Source organism: Pleurodeles waltl, chromosome 2_2, assembly GCF_031143425.1.
Source record: "Pleurodeles waltl isolate 20211129_DDA chromosome 2_2, aPleWal1.hap1.20221129, whole genome shotgun sequence".
Lineage (NCBI taxonomy): Eukaryota > Metazoa > Chordata > Amphibia > Caudata > Salamandridae > Pleurodeles > Pleurodeles waltl.
Genome location: NC_090439.1, coordinates 1,143,456,127 through 1,143,472,503, shown reverse-complemented (window position 1 = coordinate 1,143,472,503; position 16,377 = coordinate 1,143,456,127). Strand labels below are relative to the sequence as shown.

Sequence of the window (16,377 nt, the reverse complement as noted above, 5' to 3'; positions counted from 1 at the left end):
GGCCGCCCCTGTGCCGCTGAGGGTGTGTGCTTGGTGCTAACCTGTGTCCCCCCCGGTGTTCATCTAAACCCCTTCAGGTCTGTACCATGAAGTCATGGGTACTCCCCTGCAATCTGTTTTCTTCCGAGTGCCCCCAGTCTATATAGGATTCCATTGAAAACTTTACACCAGCTTTGACTTCTGCAAACGGCTGGCCCTGTGTTGCTGGTGGTGCTCTTTTGGGGTCAACTTGAACCTTGACCTGTGGACATCCTACACCAAAGACTGGGACTGTAATTCAAGTACTTACTGGTAAGCTGTGTTAACACTTTCACCCCCCAAGAATGCATTGCTTCCTAGAAATTGCTCTGTCTACTTTTGAAATTGAAAAGTGTTACTTACTTGCAAGCTCTTTTATCTGCAAAACCTAAACAAAGTATATTTGGTATATGACTGATACAAACTTACAACTGTACTTTCGAGCAACAAAGATCCTTTTGGTTCTATAAATAAAATAACAAAGTACATTGCTACTATATAAAAACATTGGCCTGGAGTTAGTCATTGAGCGTGTGCCTCATTTCTTGACTGTGTGTGTACAACAAATACTTAGCACTACCCTCTGAGAAGCCTAACTGGTCGACCACACTACCACAAAAGAGCATTAGTATTATCTACTTTAGCCTCTATAAAATCTCTGGGTATCCACTGGACTGTGCACACTATACCTCATTTTAATATAGTATATACAGAGCCTGCTTCCTACATTCTCCACTTCATCAACGTCTGCAAACATCTCAGATTCCTCAACTGGCACCCTATCCAAAAGCACTCCCTATTCAAAATCCTCACTCACACCTACAAAGCTTTACACAACCAAGGCTCACCCTACCTCTACAACTGCATCCTTTTTTCCACTCCATCCAGACACCAACACTCAGCTAGTCTACTCCTTGCCCACATCCCCTAGCATGCAGACAGCCAAAGCAGAAAGCCATGCCTTCGCCTATGTTGCACCTAAACCCCAGAACCAACTCCTCTACCACATCAGACCCACCAGCTCCACCCTTGAATTGTATAAAAACTGAAACCCTGGTTCTTCCAATAGGCCCTTCTCAGATAGGTCCAGTGGTTTTTCTTTCCTGTCGCAAGGATACCATTAGCGGTGATGTTCATGCCCTACAAATCTGTACAACATAATATAACATTTGTGTTTTATGGAGTAAAGGTCTCTTGATTCTAAACAGACAATCTCCAGGTGGATTGCATCCATTACCAATCTTTCTTAATAAAAGGAGAACTAACTACTTTATAATGCTTTTGTCAATTTACAAATAGGATAAGCATCCCTCCAAGATTTTTTGATTAGCACAAGACTCCTTAATGCCCTGGTCTATATTTGTGTCTTGGTGATAATTCTCAGGACAAGACAGAAATAGGATGCAAGATCTCAGAAGAAGAAACTACAACGTACTTTGTATGCAGCAATGTGACACTAAACATATCAGTGAAACATGACGCACAAACCCTGATGGAATGGTTAGAAAGAACGCATAAGTGGATGCCCTCAAACTAAATCCTCTAAAACAGTGGTTACCAAACTTTTTCACCCCTTGCTCCCTTGACCTATTGGCTATGTGCTGTGGCTCCCCATTATGTTATTTTGTTTTCGCAGATGGTGGGGTTGTAAGCTCGGCTTCTTAAGTACTTCCATGTATCGCCATGAAAATGACTGGGATGAAGCTGATGAAGATATTATGATGACAGATGTAATTGTAGCCTAACCACTGCCGAGCCTCATGCAGTGTCAATGACTGTTGGAGAGGCACGAGGTTCTCAGAGAAGTGAACTGTTACTGTATTGTGATGTAGAGGTGTGTTTGGGGGGCGTGGCCAAGTTGGTGAGGGAATAGGACATGCTCTTGGCCATCTCTCCAGTGCCTGTGAGTGAAATACCGATCCCCCACACCTGACTTGTATATGGCACCTGGGGGACACCCGTGTGTGGTGTCCCCTCTCGTCGAGTTTAGAACCATCTCAAAACCCCAGGTAACAGAGCGAACGCAGAGGAAGCTACTGTGGGCCTCCGCCGGCAGATCCAAGATGGAGGCCACCACGTAGCTACTGGTGAGGCCGATAGAATGCCCCGAGCCAACAGAGCCAGCAGTGCTATAACCACTGGCCCTGGCCAACACAGCAACGCTGAGGCAGCAGGCCTGACACCCAGTCCGACAGCAGTGCTGAAGCGTTGCCGGGGCTCTTCCGGACCCACAGAGAAACAGGTGCGGGGTCCACCCCAGGCCTAGGGGAGGCGAAGACGCGGCCGCCAGGAAAGTGCTGCGGACAGTAGCGGAAGCGAGGCCCACCGGGCCTTACTGAAGGGCACTGAGCCCCATGCTTCACACAAGCTGCTGCTGGGCACAGGGGATAACACGGCCTCCCTGGGGAGACAGGAATGGATTGAGAGAATGCCAAGGAAGCTGCTGTGGGCCACCACCAGCAGACCGAAGGTGTCAGCTGCTGCGTAGCTACTGGTGAGGTCTGAATGAATTACCCCTGCACTGAGCGGAAAGAGCTAGCTGTGCTATAAGTATCGGCCCTGGTCAGCGCAATGACGTCAAGACAGCTGGCCTTAAACGCGCCCATACAGCAGAGTTCAAATGATACTGGGGCTTCCCCGGCATCAGAGAGAAAAAGGCGTGGGGACCACCCCAGCCCAAGGAAAGACAATGCCACAGCTCTTAAGCGAGTGCAGCGAACCATAGCAGAAGCAAGGCCTGTCTGGGCCTTACCAGAGGGCACAGAGGCTGTGTTCTATACACGCTGCTTCTGCTTCTGGGAACAATATGGCCTCCCTGGGGGGGCTGGAGCAAACTAACCTGGCCCATACTGCACCACAAATGGGAAAGAGAGGCCCCACTAACCTCCTTGAACAGCGCATGGCATTCCAGATCCGGGCCACAAGATAGACGGCTGTGGGGTGCAAGGCTGGTCTGCACGTAGCAAAGAGGCCCCCCATTACAGGAGTACACAGTCAGCACCTAGAGGATATGGAGAGATGCACCTCTACAGCTGAAGGTAGGCAGGCTCTGAAATGGGAAGTTGACCTACTCTACTAAAGCACTGACCAAGCAAAGAATGATAAAAGGAGAACCTGCGAGGCATGGACTGGATGCCACCCCAGTCTCCTCGGTGGGACAGAATTACCCTCAGCTATCAGACTGAGTTGCTCAGGCTCGGAGAGGAGAACCAGCGGACTACCCACAACTTGCAACCCATGGCATAGCTACCCCAGAACCGGAGGATACGCTTTAACCACCCCCACTTTCCAGAATCAGAAAGACACTATTTCCTTTTCCCAAAAACGGTCTACAAACCTATCTGGGAGGAGGCAAGAAAGGGAGAGACCCTTGCAAAGGAGAAACCTGGAGTCTAGACTGAGACTGGGGGATGGATTGGGAATCCAGGTCAGCCTGCTGGCCCCCCCCTCGACGCTGCCAACACAGCAGTACAGCACTCGCTCTGGATACTAGCCTGCTCACCATAGGAGACAGAGCAATAGCAACACTGACACGATTGTCTACAAAGATTGTCCCTGTTGAACCTTAAAGGAGTGCAGCCATGGAAGGAGGAAAAAAGAATGCACCTTTAAAGAAATGCTGTTAAGACCTGCTGGAGGTCTGGAGACAGCCCTCCCTCGCCCTCCAACCTGGACCCGCCCCCACGAGGTGAAGAAATTGAAAGCCCCATCTTGTGTTCCTTTATGGAGGGGCTCTTCATGGCCCTCAAAAAAGACTTCCAGGCAGTCAAAAAGGACCTATCCCAAGACATGAAAGCGATGCGCACTGTCCTAGCTGAACTAGGGAAAACAGTGTTGGCACTAGAAGACAGAGAAGCCTCCAGAGACAAAGAAATCAAGGACAAGTGGTCCTTAGTCTCAAAGGGCATATTGACCTCCAGGCCCATGCAGAGGACCTAGAAAACAGATCTAGGCGTAATAACATCCGAATCAGGAGGGCCCCAAATGAAGAAGGGGATGGAAATGTGGAGTCCTATGCACCGGCTCTCTTTGCTCAGGTCTTGGAAGCCCCAGATGACAAGTGGATACAGTTGAATAGGGTGCACAGGGCGGGCCTCCCCCATCCGGGTACCACACGTAACACAGACATATTGGTTTCTGTCCACGACTTCCCCTTTAAGGAGAAAATCTTGCAAAAAGCGAAAGAGCAACACCAACTAAAGTTCAGAGGTCACACCGTGATGCTGGTTCAGGACCTGTCAGCCCTTACACTACAGAAACATGGGGACTTTTGCCCAGTGACCACCTTTCTTCAAGAACAAGGTGTCTCATTTTCGTGGGGTCACCCATTCCAACTCATGCTGCCTGAAACCTGCTGGGAATTGAGCAGTACACCGCTGGGAAGGCATCATCCAGCCAAGTGAGTCAGAGAACCAGGAAAAGATCCAGAAGGTGGAGGTGTCCGCCCTCCCATGGTGACTAGCGTCTGGACCCAAACACTACAGCCCAGGAGCATAGAAGTGTCCTGAAAACACTGCAAAGAGACTCTGAAAAGTGACTGCTGGAAGCATCTGAGGGGAGGGGTGCAGGAGCTGGGGGAGAAGGATCAGGCTGCGGACCACCCACAGAAGGAGGAATCAGACTTGACCATGGACCAGGTCTTTGGACATACTGCTGGTATGCCTGCTGCTCTGTCTGGAGCATTGGACCTACCGGGACCCTTAACTGCTTGGTTGTTGTTCTGTTAGAAGGCGTTCTCTTTTTTTTCTTTTTAGGGAGAACTCAAATCTTCGGACACTCCTCCCTGAGTGGCATAAAATTGACTTTATCAATACATTTGTGAGCACTGGTTACCAACACAATTGTGGGGTCTCACCAGAAAAGAAGCGACACCTAGCAATCCTAAGAATGGACTACTTACAATGGATAGATTACACATGATATCCTTGAATGTAAAGGGGTTGAATAAACTTGCTAAAAGACAAGCCGTGCTTTGAGACTTAGGAATATCAGGGGTGGATAGCTGTCTTTTATAGGAGACACACCTGATGTGAAGCGACTGGCACGTATTCGATCCTAAACTTTCCCACAAAACAGCAGGGGTTGCAATCCTAGTGGCCTGCTCAATCCAGGGGAAGATAGGGCCAAAGTGGCAGCGATAAAGGGACGCCTCATGGTTTATCGCATCGATAGAGGGGGTTACACGTTTGTACTAGGTTCCCTGTACTCACCAAACGAGGGTCAGGAACCCTTTCTATGCAGATCATTAACGGGGGTTATGGCCATGCAGGATAGACTAATACTGCTCGGGGGAGACCTCAATATAGTTTTTGCCAACACGTTAGATCGATCTGCCCAGAGACAAGGCGGGTCAGGAGAATTAACTAATGAAAGTAAGTGTCGGCTTCAGGAAATGGGCCTAAGGGATCTCTGGAGAGAATGTCACCGAATACGCGTGATTATACATTCTACTCCCACGCGCATAAAACATACGCACAATTAGATCATTTTTTGGGCACTAAAGAGGTCCAAGATGTAGCTCTTACATTTGACATAGACACACAGGCCCTCATTTCAACCTTGGCGGTCGGACGAGGCCTACCGCCAAGGCTGAACCGCCAGTCGGCCGCCCATGCGGCCGGAAACCCGCCGGCCGCATTTGGACCTCCCTGCTGGGCCGGCGGGGATGTCCATTAGGAGCCGTCTGCAATGTGGCGGTGCGGTGGGTGCAGCAGCACCTGTCTCGCTTTTCACTGTCTGCCAGGCAGACAACGAGCCGGCAAATCGCCATTGAAGATTGTTTTTGTGCAGGATGGTGTCCCTTCCTGCACAAAAACAATCACCCCCGCAATGCAGCCATCCTTATACCATGGTGCAAGGGTGGCTGCATTGGCACTCTGCGGGAAATACACCATATGTTTGTTTATACTGCACATACCTGTGTGTCACTGCCAATTTTGGCGCACAATGCACCACTTTATTGTAAATGTGGTCCATAGTATTTTGTCCCTGGAGCTGAGCACATCTCTACAGAAGACTTGTTAATCTTATCAATTCAAATTCCATGACTGGGTCAGTCGCATATATATATATATATGTATATTTATGTATCAACTTGTGAAACAGTATAACCACTGCTGGAAAAACAGAGATCTATATAACTTCAGAAAATTGCATTATAAATAGTTTGAAGAATGATGTTTAAAGAATGATGCCTTCCAAAGGGCCAGTAGCACATTGTGTAAAATGACTGTGTAATTTAAGATGTCTATAGTCAACAGTACTCAAAGTTTCAAAGATCTGCTCTATTAATGCATCTTCATGTGAGATACCTAAGAAAAACTATCACTCAAATACAATATACTCCCTCTCGTGTTATTAGGCGTCCTGGAACAGTAGAAGGAGAGAGCAGGGAGTAGCATCTGTACATAGCCACTTGGGTGCGCTCAAACCTTACTGAAAATAAATATTGTTGTGGTTACCTCGCAAAGGCTTCTTCCAAGAAACTATAATCTTGGCTAACCAGGTCCACAAGCAGGTTAAAATCTTGCTGAGCAGTCCTGGCTTGATAGAAGAGATCTTTCGACACAGGAGAGGGAAGCAACGTAAACGGAAAGTAATTCATCACCTAAGAGGAGACATCCACAGAGAAACCAGGTGTGTCTTAGCAAAGTATTTACAAACACTCGAAACACTAATGAAGATGTCATTGCAGTAATCAAAAGTTTATTATCAATTACATTAATTGACATCTGCTTCTTACCTGTTATTGTGTCTGATGTATTACAGAAAAATAACACGTTGTTGTATATCGTGATTGTTATATGGACTCTAAAAATGAAAAAGGACAATGTACATATGATAGCTAAAAAAGGGCTACAAACGGTGCTTAATTTGTGCCAGTGTTTGCTGGTGCTCTGCACCAACGCTTATTTGTAAACACTGGCACATATTTTAGAGAATCCACCACATGGTGGCACTGTTTGTGTTTTTTAGTTCATTAGTTTAGTTCATTATATATATATATATATATATATATATATATATATATATATATATATATATATGTATATATATATATATATATGTGTAAAACATGCTACAACTAGGACTTAAACCTACAGTTAAACCTACAGTTTAATGTGACCTGTGGGTAGTGCCAGATGCAGTGGACCTGTGTGAAATAATTTTGCCACTGGTACTTATTTTTTTTATAAATAGAGCACTGCCTATAAACATATGATTTACTCTACCTTCAGTACCTAATCGCACCTGTCCATGTAAAGCATTGCAAAGTGAAGAGATCTTGTAACCAAGAAGAGTACCTCGTACATGAGTGACCCTGATGGAAAGATATAAAACCTCTCGCTGGGGTTGACATTTTCCGCCAGGTATAGGGGTGGGGGTGCTCGGGTTGTGGTGGGTTTCCTTGGACCTATAGTCCGGGCCCCTTTATATGCCTCTGTAAAAATAATTGTTGTCCAGAGATTTTCATTTTTGATTTGTGTATCATTAGAAAAGTAATTTAGCTTTCGTAGACATTGCTAATCCGGGCCAATTTTTTCTGGACGACATTTTTAGAAATGGCAGATGTGTTGCATTGAAGATGTAATATTTCAGTCCTATGAGACCTTCATACTTCATTTTGGTGTCAAAACATAGGTTTTGGGGGTCGTGTAGTCTTATAGAGACAGAAGATAACTCCCCAGAGCCACCCTTCTGCCTTTTTCTAAAATGGCAGCTCTATAATGATGTGTTTTAGCCATCATACCGGCAATTTATTTTATTATTGTTTTTGTTTCAGGTTTTCCGTTGATTCACATTCGTAAACATGAGCGAAGCAGGTGGTAACAGAGGATCTTTACCTCCTGAGTGTTGCTAACTACAAAATCTGAGGACTCCTTCAACAAAAAAGATGTGTCAGTTGCCAAACTAATCCACCAAAAGAAGAGCTAACATCAGTCGCCGTTGTACAGAAGAGAGTTCGGGATGCTGAAGAAGTATGGCAAGACGAAGCTCACAGAAGACTGAAACTGATGAGTGAAGAGGATCAAATATTTTATCACTGTAACAACAAGTGCTACAAGTTGTATTCAATGGAAAAAAGCCTTGAATTTTTTTTTGAAAAATAGCAGAAACCAGTGAATCACAACAGGAAACAGCGTCTTGTGAGAATGTGACAACCACCAAACCCAATGCCCATCCATTTAGAAGAACGATGGCTACCCCTCATCCACCTCCATCGACTGATCAGAAAGCCGAGGATCTTCAATGTGTTACCAATGGTTTAGGCAGAACAAGGGCCAAAGGGAAAAGGGAACAAAGTTCAGAGTATGCGAGTTTCAAAGGGCAAACCTGTTTTTATCTGCAGCTAGTTGCTTCCAAGATGTTTTCAGCCGATTAGTTGATCTGAACAGGGAGATGAATGTATTTGCAGCGGATCTGTATGCCCACCTGAACTGCATGCATGCACAGATTCGAAAATATGAATGTACAATGAGCTCCCAGCAGCAACATAAACATCAGCCTTCAGTTAAGTCTGCACTCTTTGAAAAAGTAGATGAAGTTTTAAAGCCACTCTTGCCTGCTGGCTACGGGTTCACACTGATTGAGAACAGAGGAATAATGGTCAACACTGATGACACTATTGATCCATAATAATGAAATTGAGATTTTTCTGGTGAGAATGTACAATAACAGAATTCATTTTTGTCAGTCTAACAAAAAGAATGAGCCACTTATGGTGTTCTCAGCTGATTTATCTTCTGAAGTTCTTGCCGCCAAAATAAAATCACAGGGTGCAGTAAAATGAGCAGGAACCATTTCAAGAAATGTCCTGTGTGATGCCCCAGAGCTCCGTAAATCATGGGAGTCAACAACAATGCCTAATCTTGTCTTAACATTTTTTTACACCATTGATTAATATCAGCAAAGCAAAACTGTTACAAACTAAAGTTCTTGAGTTCGGAACAGAAGCCGTCAACATTGATGACGGCTTTGAAGATATAAGCGAACAAGTGGAAGACAATCCCATAAATCGACAGCCTTATGCTGTGCAAATGTCCTGTCTTTTCCAAATCATGTTTCATGATTTACATCACAGCAAAAAGAAAGCGCCGCTACACGTGATGACTGCCCACGCAATCTATGACAGCGCAAAGTAGAAAGCTAATCACTTCAATCAATAGGATTGGTGTATCAACAAGTTACGACATGGTACGGAGCAGGAACTTGTTAGCAGCTCATGCTGTAAAATCTTGTGAATCCGACAGCACACCACTTCCAAGTCATTTTACCACAAAATAATTTACAATTGCTGATCTTGATCATTTTGATTTTGAATACAGCTCTTCTTTGCCTGGAACATCCAGCACACATGATACTGCCATAGTGCTTTTTCAAGACTGTAGCAATGAAGTAGCTGCTGGAAAACAAGCTGTGTCCGCTGTAGGCATAAACAAGCAAAGCTGCAAACTTATAGCCAAACTGCCTTGCCAATGTGTGCAAAATCACTACATGCCATCAACAAGTCCCAGTCTACCAGAAAGTTTCAAAGTGGCTGAGGACATGGATCTTCTTCTACCTGATGCTGGGGTCTGCAAAGCTGAATTAACTGAATTTATCATGTTGCTTACTCGGTGTGGACTGAAGGATGATGAGAAGCCAGTTGCTCCGTGGGCTGGAATTCATGCTCTGATCTCCCAGAATGCTGTCCCACTGAAGAAGGCTGGGTTTATACCAGTAATACCATCTCCAGTCACAAACTACACAACAGTATACAGAACTCTAAAAGTTTCCAAAATGTGCATTCTCAACTTGAAGACCAGCCTATCCTCCCAATTTTCTGCGATGAAGTTGTTTTCCATATTGTAGATGACATTTTTATGAGCAATCCAGTTTAATGTAATGATCTTTATCCGATGATGGGTGTTTTCCGCATTACAGAAGTTGTGTTGCGATATGCAGGAAGTTATCTCAGTGGATGTGTCATAGACAATACACTTTTTGAGGCTGAAATCATTGGAAGCAAAACTGTGCAGTCAGTATTGAGCCGAACTCATTATGTTAGTCTGTTACAAGGTATGCTCATTATATCCAAGGCTACAGAAATATTGCACTGAAATGCTTTCTGGAAAAAGAATGACAAATTAGGTTTTGCATATCTTATCTCAGAAGTGAGTAAGGCACAGGGTGCACTTCTTTCAAAAGATTTAATGCAAAGTCAGGCAATGTTCAATACACTCAGTTCAAAATAAAAAAGAAAATGAAAATCAAGTTTGTAGAGTTGTCAAAAAATGTGAAGAAAAATCAGTACTTTGCAAGTTCTGGGGAAATGTTTTACACATGGTAGCTATAGTGAAAAATGAGTTACATGGTGATCGGGAAGGTGATTGGGAGCTACATGTGAAGACTGTGGAGTCACTTATTACTGTGTTTTGTGAATTTGATTGCATAAACTACCTGAGATATGGGACCTGGTATTTGTAAAAAGTGAAGAATCTAGAGGTGGAAAAATCATGCCTCTACAGAAAATTCATCGAACCACAATTTGTGGTGAAAGACAGAGAGGGAAGGTTCAATGCTGGGGCTCCAGATATGAAACTGGAACAGACGATCCAGAGATCACATAAAACCTCTAAGGGAATTGTTGGTTAGACATGTAAAAGTGAATATGTTGCTCAGTGGCAGGTAGTTTACCATGAAGTCCTTTCTATTTGCAATGTTTTTCAGAGAGATGACAAATTCAAAATTAATGGACCATCGTGAAACTGTTCCTAACTACAAACTTGTGGGAAAGAGAGGGGGACATTTTAAAAAACATGTTGACAACCGTCTTCATTTCATGCAGCAGCAAGGAAACCCCTTTGAAATAACTGAGCCTCTGTGACTACACAACCTAGTCACCAAACAATATTTGATATTAAGGCACGTCTCCTAGCTGTCCTGGAACATGGATAGAATCTATATGGAGAACTAGAGCAAAAGAGATTTGAATTGAAAGAGAAAAAGCTGTTTGACATAATCACTAAAGCTAAACTTTCACAATTTAATTGCCATAGTAAGGACATTCTGTCGCATGATCTTCTTCCAAAAAATGCATTATTTGATGGAAATGCTGCAACCAAACCAGGGAAGCACAAACACGTACAAGAACTCCAAAAAAAACTTTCAACTGAAGAATTTCAATTTGAAAAGGTGTCCACATTGAAAACTGCTGTTGTTGTGTACTATATGTCACAATTGTGAATGGTCAAGATTTCATCCATGCAAAGCCTTGAGGATGTTCAGACTGACAGATATCAAAGTCAGTGCGTACCTTGCAAGAACTGCACATTGTCTTTGACAGTTAATGTCTACAAATGAAACAATTGACCCTGCCTGCATCAGAAATTTGACACCTATACATTTGCAACTTCATGAACTCTGGTCATCAACATCAAACAAGATGAACTTGGAGATGTTAACTTGCCAAAACATTGCTGATGCTTCAGTGAACACTGAATTTCAAATTATTGCAAGTGGAATGATTGTCAATGAGGAGTTGGTTCCTGCAGAGATATATTCGAAAGGTACGAGCCATATTGTTCAAGAACTTAAAAGCAAATTGGAGGAGGCTGATCCTCATGTTGTGCCACATGCTGAGTGGGCTATTCCAAATGGTTCCAAATGAGTCATTGCACAGTCAAATGGCACAGATGTTAATATTGTCTCACTTAGATTTGTTGCAATGTTCATAAGTCAAGGATTATCAGAGTTATGGATATGTTATGGAACAGGAGCAAGAAAACACTCAATCCAGCTTCATAATCTGTACAAGAAACTTGACCCAGAGATACCCAGTGTTCTTATCAAGGCACATACTCTTACCGGTGATGACACTATGAGTAAAACTGGAACAAAGGTTGGAGTTTTAATTGCCGAACCTGTGAAGTTTCTAAAATGATTTGCTGAGACTGAAGAAGAATGTGACTTTAAAGATGTAGAAAAATATCTTGTGAATGTGTAAAAAACAAATTGTGACTGTCACACATTTGACGACCTTCGGTACAGTGGGTTCAAGAGATCAGTCCCGCTAAATAACCTTCCACCAACGTCATATTCTGAGTGTAGACACATTAAAAGGGCATTCTACTAGATCAGAAGATGTGTACATGTTTTGAATCGTGCATATGTAGAGAAAGATCCATGTGAGTTTGGCTGGGAAGATATTGATGGGGTGCTAAAACCTACAAAATTTCTAAAGTCTTCACCCACAGAAGTTACACGTACATGTACTTGCAAAACCTACAAAAAGATGTCCATGTCAATATTCTCTTCACAAATGTTCAAAATTCTGCAAATGTACCAAAAGTGATTGCCAAAACAAGTGAACTATGAAAATGTGTCTAAAACAGGAGTGATAAACATTATTTTCTTTCCTATTCAGATCATAAACATTGTTTGGTCAATACATAAAAGGGTTAAAAACATTATTATTTGTTTCATTTCTATTTATGTGTTTTCTTCCTCTATCTCATCTCCATTAAATGGTGAAACCTAACATAAAAAATCCCATTACCAGCAGGAGAAATGACAAACTCCATTCCCATCAGACACTTGAGAAACATATGTTAAAAGGGGTTTGAGTCAACGTACAGTTTTGTCAAAAACAAAGTCCCTCAAATCCAACCACAACGTGTTGGCTGCCATCAATATTCTAAGGACAGACAAATTTAGAAGTCTCGAGCCCGGCATCAAACCAACCAATAAGTAGTTCAATACCTGGGAATACTTTTAGGCTCCAAACATTTGCCTCCTCCCAAGTCAACACTGTGTCAGCCTGCAAGGGTTAAAGGTGTCAATCTGAAGCCAACCCTATTCCGACAAATCCTTCCACTACTCCAGGCCCTCCATGGAGTGGAAAAACACCTGCTGTAATGATCATGCTGCTTGTAGCCAAAGCTCATGCTGTAGACTCCTTCACTAGGCTTCTTTGCAGAATTCCTCCCTCAGTGGCAAGCGGCTTGAAGGTTCCTTACGGGCCATCCTGTTTGTCACCCTGGGCCAGGACTAGAGAGCTTTGTCCAATGCATGACTGCTATTATCATGACTTCCCACTCCAGGACGGGAGGCGGTCAGGCCTCTCTGCTGGACTACTTTGGAGGTTGCTGCTACAGCACTGGGAAGTTGTCCGTCTGTACTGTACGTTTGATACTGGGGAGGCAGGGCTTGCTATTGGGACCTCTGAGGGGAAGGCTACTTGAACACAGACTGCTTTTTAGATTTCACGTATAGATACCTTCAGCTGCCTGTTGACAACAGAGGTATAGTATCCAATATATGCTGAGAGTGGCTAATTGTTCACTTCTTGCTCATGATTTCATAGCTTTTTGTCTACCTCAATTCCCTGCTGCTTTTTTAATGGCTTTCCCCCATATTCTTGTGTTTGTGCCTGGGTAATTTTGTCTCACTATGTTTTGATTAAGTGAGTTGCATCTTTTCACTCTTTCTGTGAGGACCTTGCAATATGGTTCATGAGGGACTATTATGTCTCTCCCTTGATCTCCCGGCTTTCTCCGATCCCCTCTTCAGACCTCCTGCTCTCTTTCTTTAAAAAATTCTCTTCCCCAATAGTCACCTGCGTCTTTTTGCTTTGGCTACCCACCGTCACTAATACAGTGGTAAGCGCCTATTTTTGAATGGTTTTAAAACCATTTCAAGATGGACACCTGTGCACGTTGGGTATATTTTTTTGAAGCGTATGAAAAAAGCATTTCAATATGGCCGCCATGCCCATCTACATTTCTGCTGTTTCTTAACCATCCAAGAGAGCAACTTATACTGTTTTTTCCCGCAAATGTTAGTAAAACAAAAAACAAAGCATAGGGCCCCAGAGTCAAAGGCAACCTGGATGCAAGTGGATAGAGACAAACTTACGGGCCGCTCGTACATGGTGCTTCTTTAAGTAAGTGACCAAGGAGTGACAGCATCTGCATATGGCCATCTCTCCAATATATGAGCCACCGTGTGGCACTGTACGTCCCCCACGGTACTGCTATGTTATGATGAGACCGGTAGACATGCACCTTGGGTCAAAACGTTGAGAACACCATCCCTAGGCTGCTCAGAGCTATCCTACGGAAATACCACCATATGGAATGGGTTCAGAATTGTCATTATTGTCCAGCCATGCTTTCTCATGATGCATCTTCTCTAGGTATGTTTATTTTATAGATCACAGAGCAATGCATCATCTGTGCTTATATTCACCCAATATAACCTTGTCCAACATCAGAGTCTCTTTAAATATTTGTTCGAAGTATTGTCCTGTATACTGTTTTCAGATACCTATTTTTTTTGTATAATTAATTTTAGGTTTATCTTTTATCTTCCCAGAACAGTTCTAGTTTCAAGATCCTGATGGAACTGCCCCATCTACTCCCATTTTCTTTGTCAATTTTGGAGGACTTGTCAGGAAAGGAGTGGAAAGGAAGAATTTAGCATCTATGTAAGCTCGAGAGTGGGAGGGGGTGAAAGAGGCAGACTGGCAGGCCGCCCATGGAGCAGGATGGCAGAGGAGCAGGGGGGAGGGGCCAAGCAGGACATAGAGGAGGTGAAATTGAAGGTTTTGGAAGAGTGCCACAGTGTCGTCATCTAGGAGCACCCTACAAAGCAGGATGGTGTGGGAGGAGAAAGGGCAGCGTATGAAAGGCAAACCAAGGCGGAAAGCTGGAGGGATGGGGGTCGCTCTTGTTTTTTTACATTTTCCCTGCAGGAAGAAGTGAATCAGAGACCTCCTGGGCAGACATATATTGTCTACAATTCCTCCATGACCCTCACTGATGACAGTGAGGAAAAGACACTCCCAAGGAAATAAAGTAACCATCCTACACCACATGTTGGGGTCTTGTAGGGCAATTCTGTCTCCGCATGTCCCAACATTATTATTAGGAAGGGTCCCAGGGGCGCTAGCTATGCCACATATATAGATTCACACTCTGTGCCACCCACTCTCTATGTAAGAGGGTGCTCCATCATTTATAAGGGGTGTGGCCTCATGCAAATGAAGGAACGCCATGGCCGCTGTGCCCAAACAATATTACAGACACAAGAGCAGGGGCAAGCAAGTGTTTCCATGGTGCACCTAATATGTGGAACCCAGACGCAGTGCGCAACCTATAAGCTTCAATAGCATCCCACTGGGTTCTCCAATCAGGTGCAGGATGTCCCAAAGACCTCTCCATAAACATGTGCTGTCACACAGCACACCTACCACCAGGGGGTGCCTATCCCTTTGAGAACTGAGACTGGTCTGCTGGTGGCAGCGAAAGGCAGACAAGTGGTCTGCCTTAAACTAATGTCACTGCCTCCAGTGCAGGGTGTGCCCTGGCACAGACCAGGACTGCACAACCTATATGTAATAGAGCCACAAATTGCTCGACATCAGTAATAGAAGGTCTTAGCACACGGTGATGCACTTGGTTGAATAAGAGTCACTGACGCATGATCATTCTCTTTAAAGTGATATTACCTCGGATGTGTTAGGTTGCTCTTCGGTTCTTATTAGGAGTCCATGGAGCAGCGCAGCATCAACTGCGACTGGAATAATTTCTTCTATTAGCATCTCGTCATTGAAAAGATCATCCCACACTCCTGCCATTCTGCCTGCACAGGGAGGAGACAAACGCAGTGACTGGTTTATGATTAGCGGATCATGGCACTAAGCGGCAACAAGCACAAGCAAAGTCAGGGCGGCTCTCAACAATATAAGGAGGTGGTGGCTTGATCGTAAGACTAGTCAAACCCTAATGAGCTCCCAGCTTCAGTGCGCACTCCGAGACAAGTTATCATTTCTAATTCCTCAAACATTATTCCCTCTGCTTTTCAAAGTTGAAGTTTCGCAAAATCAGTTGTGGCCATGATGATAACAAACCTAATCAGTGGTGCTGGTAAAGGTCCTGGTCACAGTGAAACCATGTAGAATGTAGGAAGGGGGGTTGGGAGCACACTGCCTCACATCCCAGCACAGTTCACCCCTTTGCATCCTGGTAAATGCAGTTCACACTTAGCGCGGACTTAAAAGTTATCTGTAGTTTTTCACTAAAGTTGGTGCAAACATTGCTGTATCTCTCTAGACACGTGCTTCTGGGTTTAGCCCTTCATCAGTAGAGAGTAGACAACAAAGAAAATTCATCTGGGTTTGCTGGAAATGCTGCCAAATTCCTCTTAGGTCAAGTACCACTGGCAGGCACACAGGTGCCTCTCCAAAGCTCGTCAGCTCAATGGCTAAAGGGAGCCTTTTAAACAGGAAGGGGGGTGGTTGGGAGCACACTGCCACATCCCAGCACAGTTCGCCCCCTTTGCATCCTGGTAAATCCAGTTCACAGTTAGCACTTACTT

The 16,377-nt window shown here is 44.2% G+C and overlaps 1 protein-coding gene across 1 annotated transcript in view; it reads right to left on the bottom strand.

The window, feature by feature from the left end:
- LOC138282976 (glutathione synthetase-like) overlaps positions 1 to 15,637 on the bottom strand; it is a 309,854-nt gene extending 294,217 nt beyond the window's left edge. The window contains exons 1-2 of the mRNA XM_069221064.1: positions 15,509 to 15,637; positions 6,480 to 6,625 (exon numbers count right to left, since the gene is read on the bottom strand). Of these exons, the coding sequence (XP_069077165.1) occupies positions 6,480 to 6,625; positions 15,509 to 15,637 (275 nt within the window). The remainder of the gene's footprint in view (positions 1 to 6,479; positions 6,626 to 15,508) is intronic.
- Between the last annotated feature and the right edge of the window lie 740 nt (positions 15,638 to 16,377).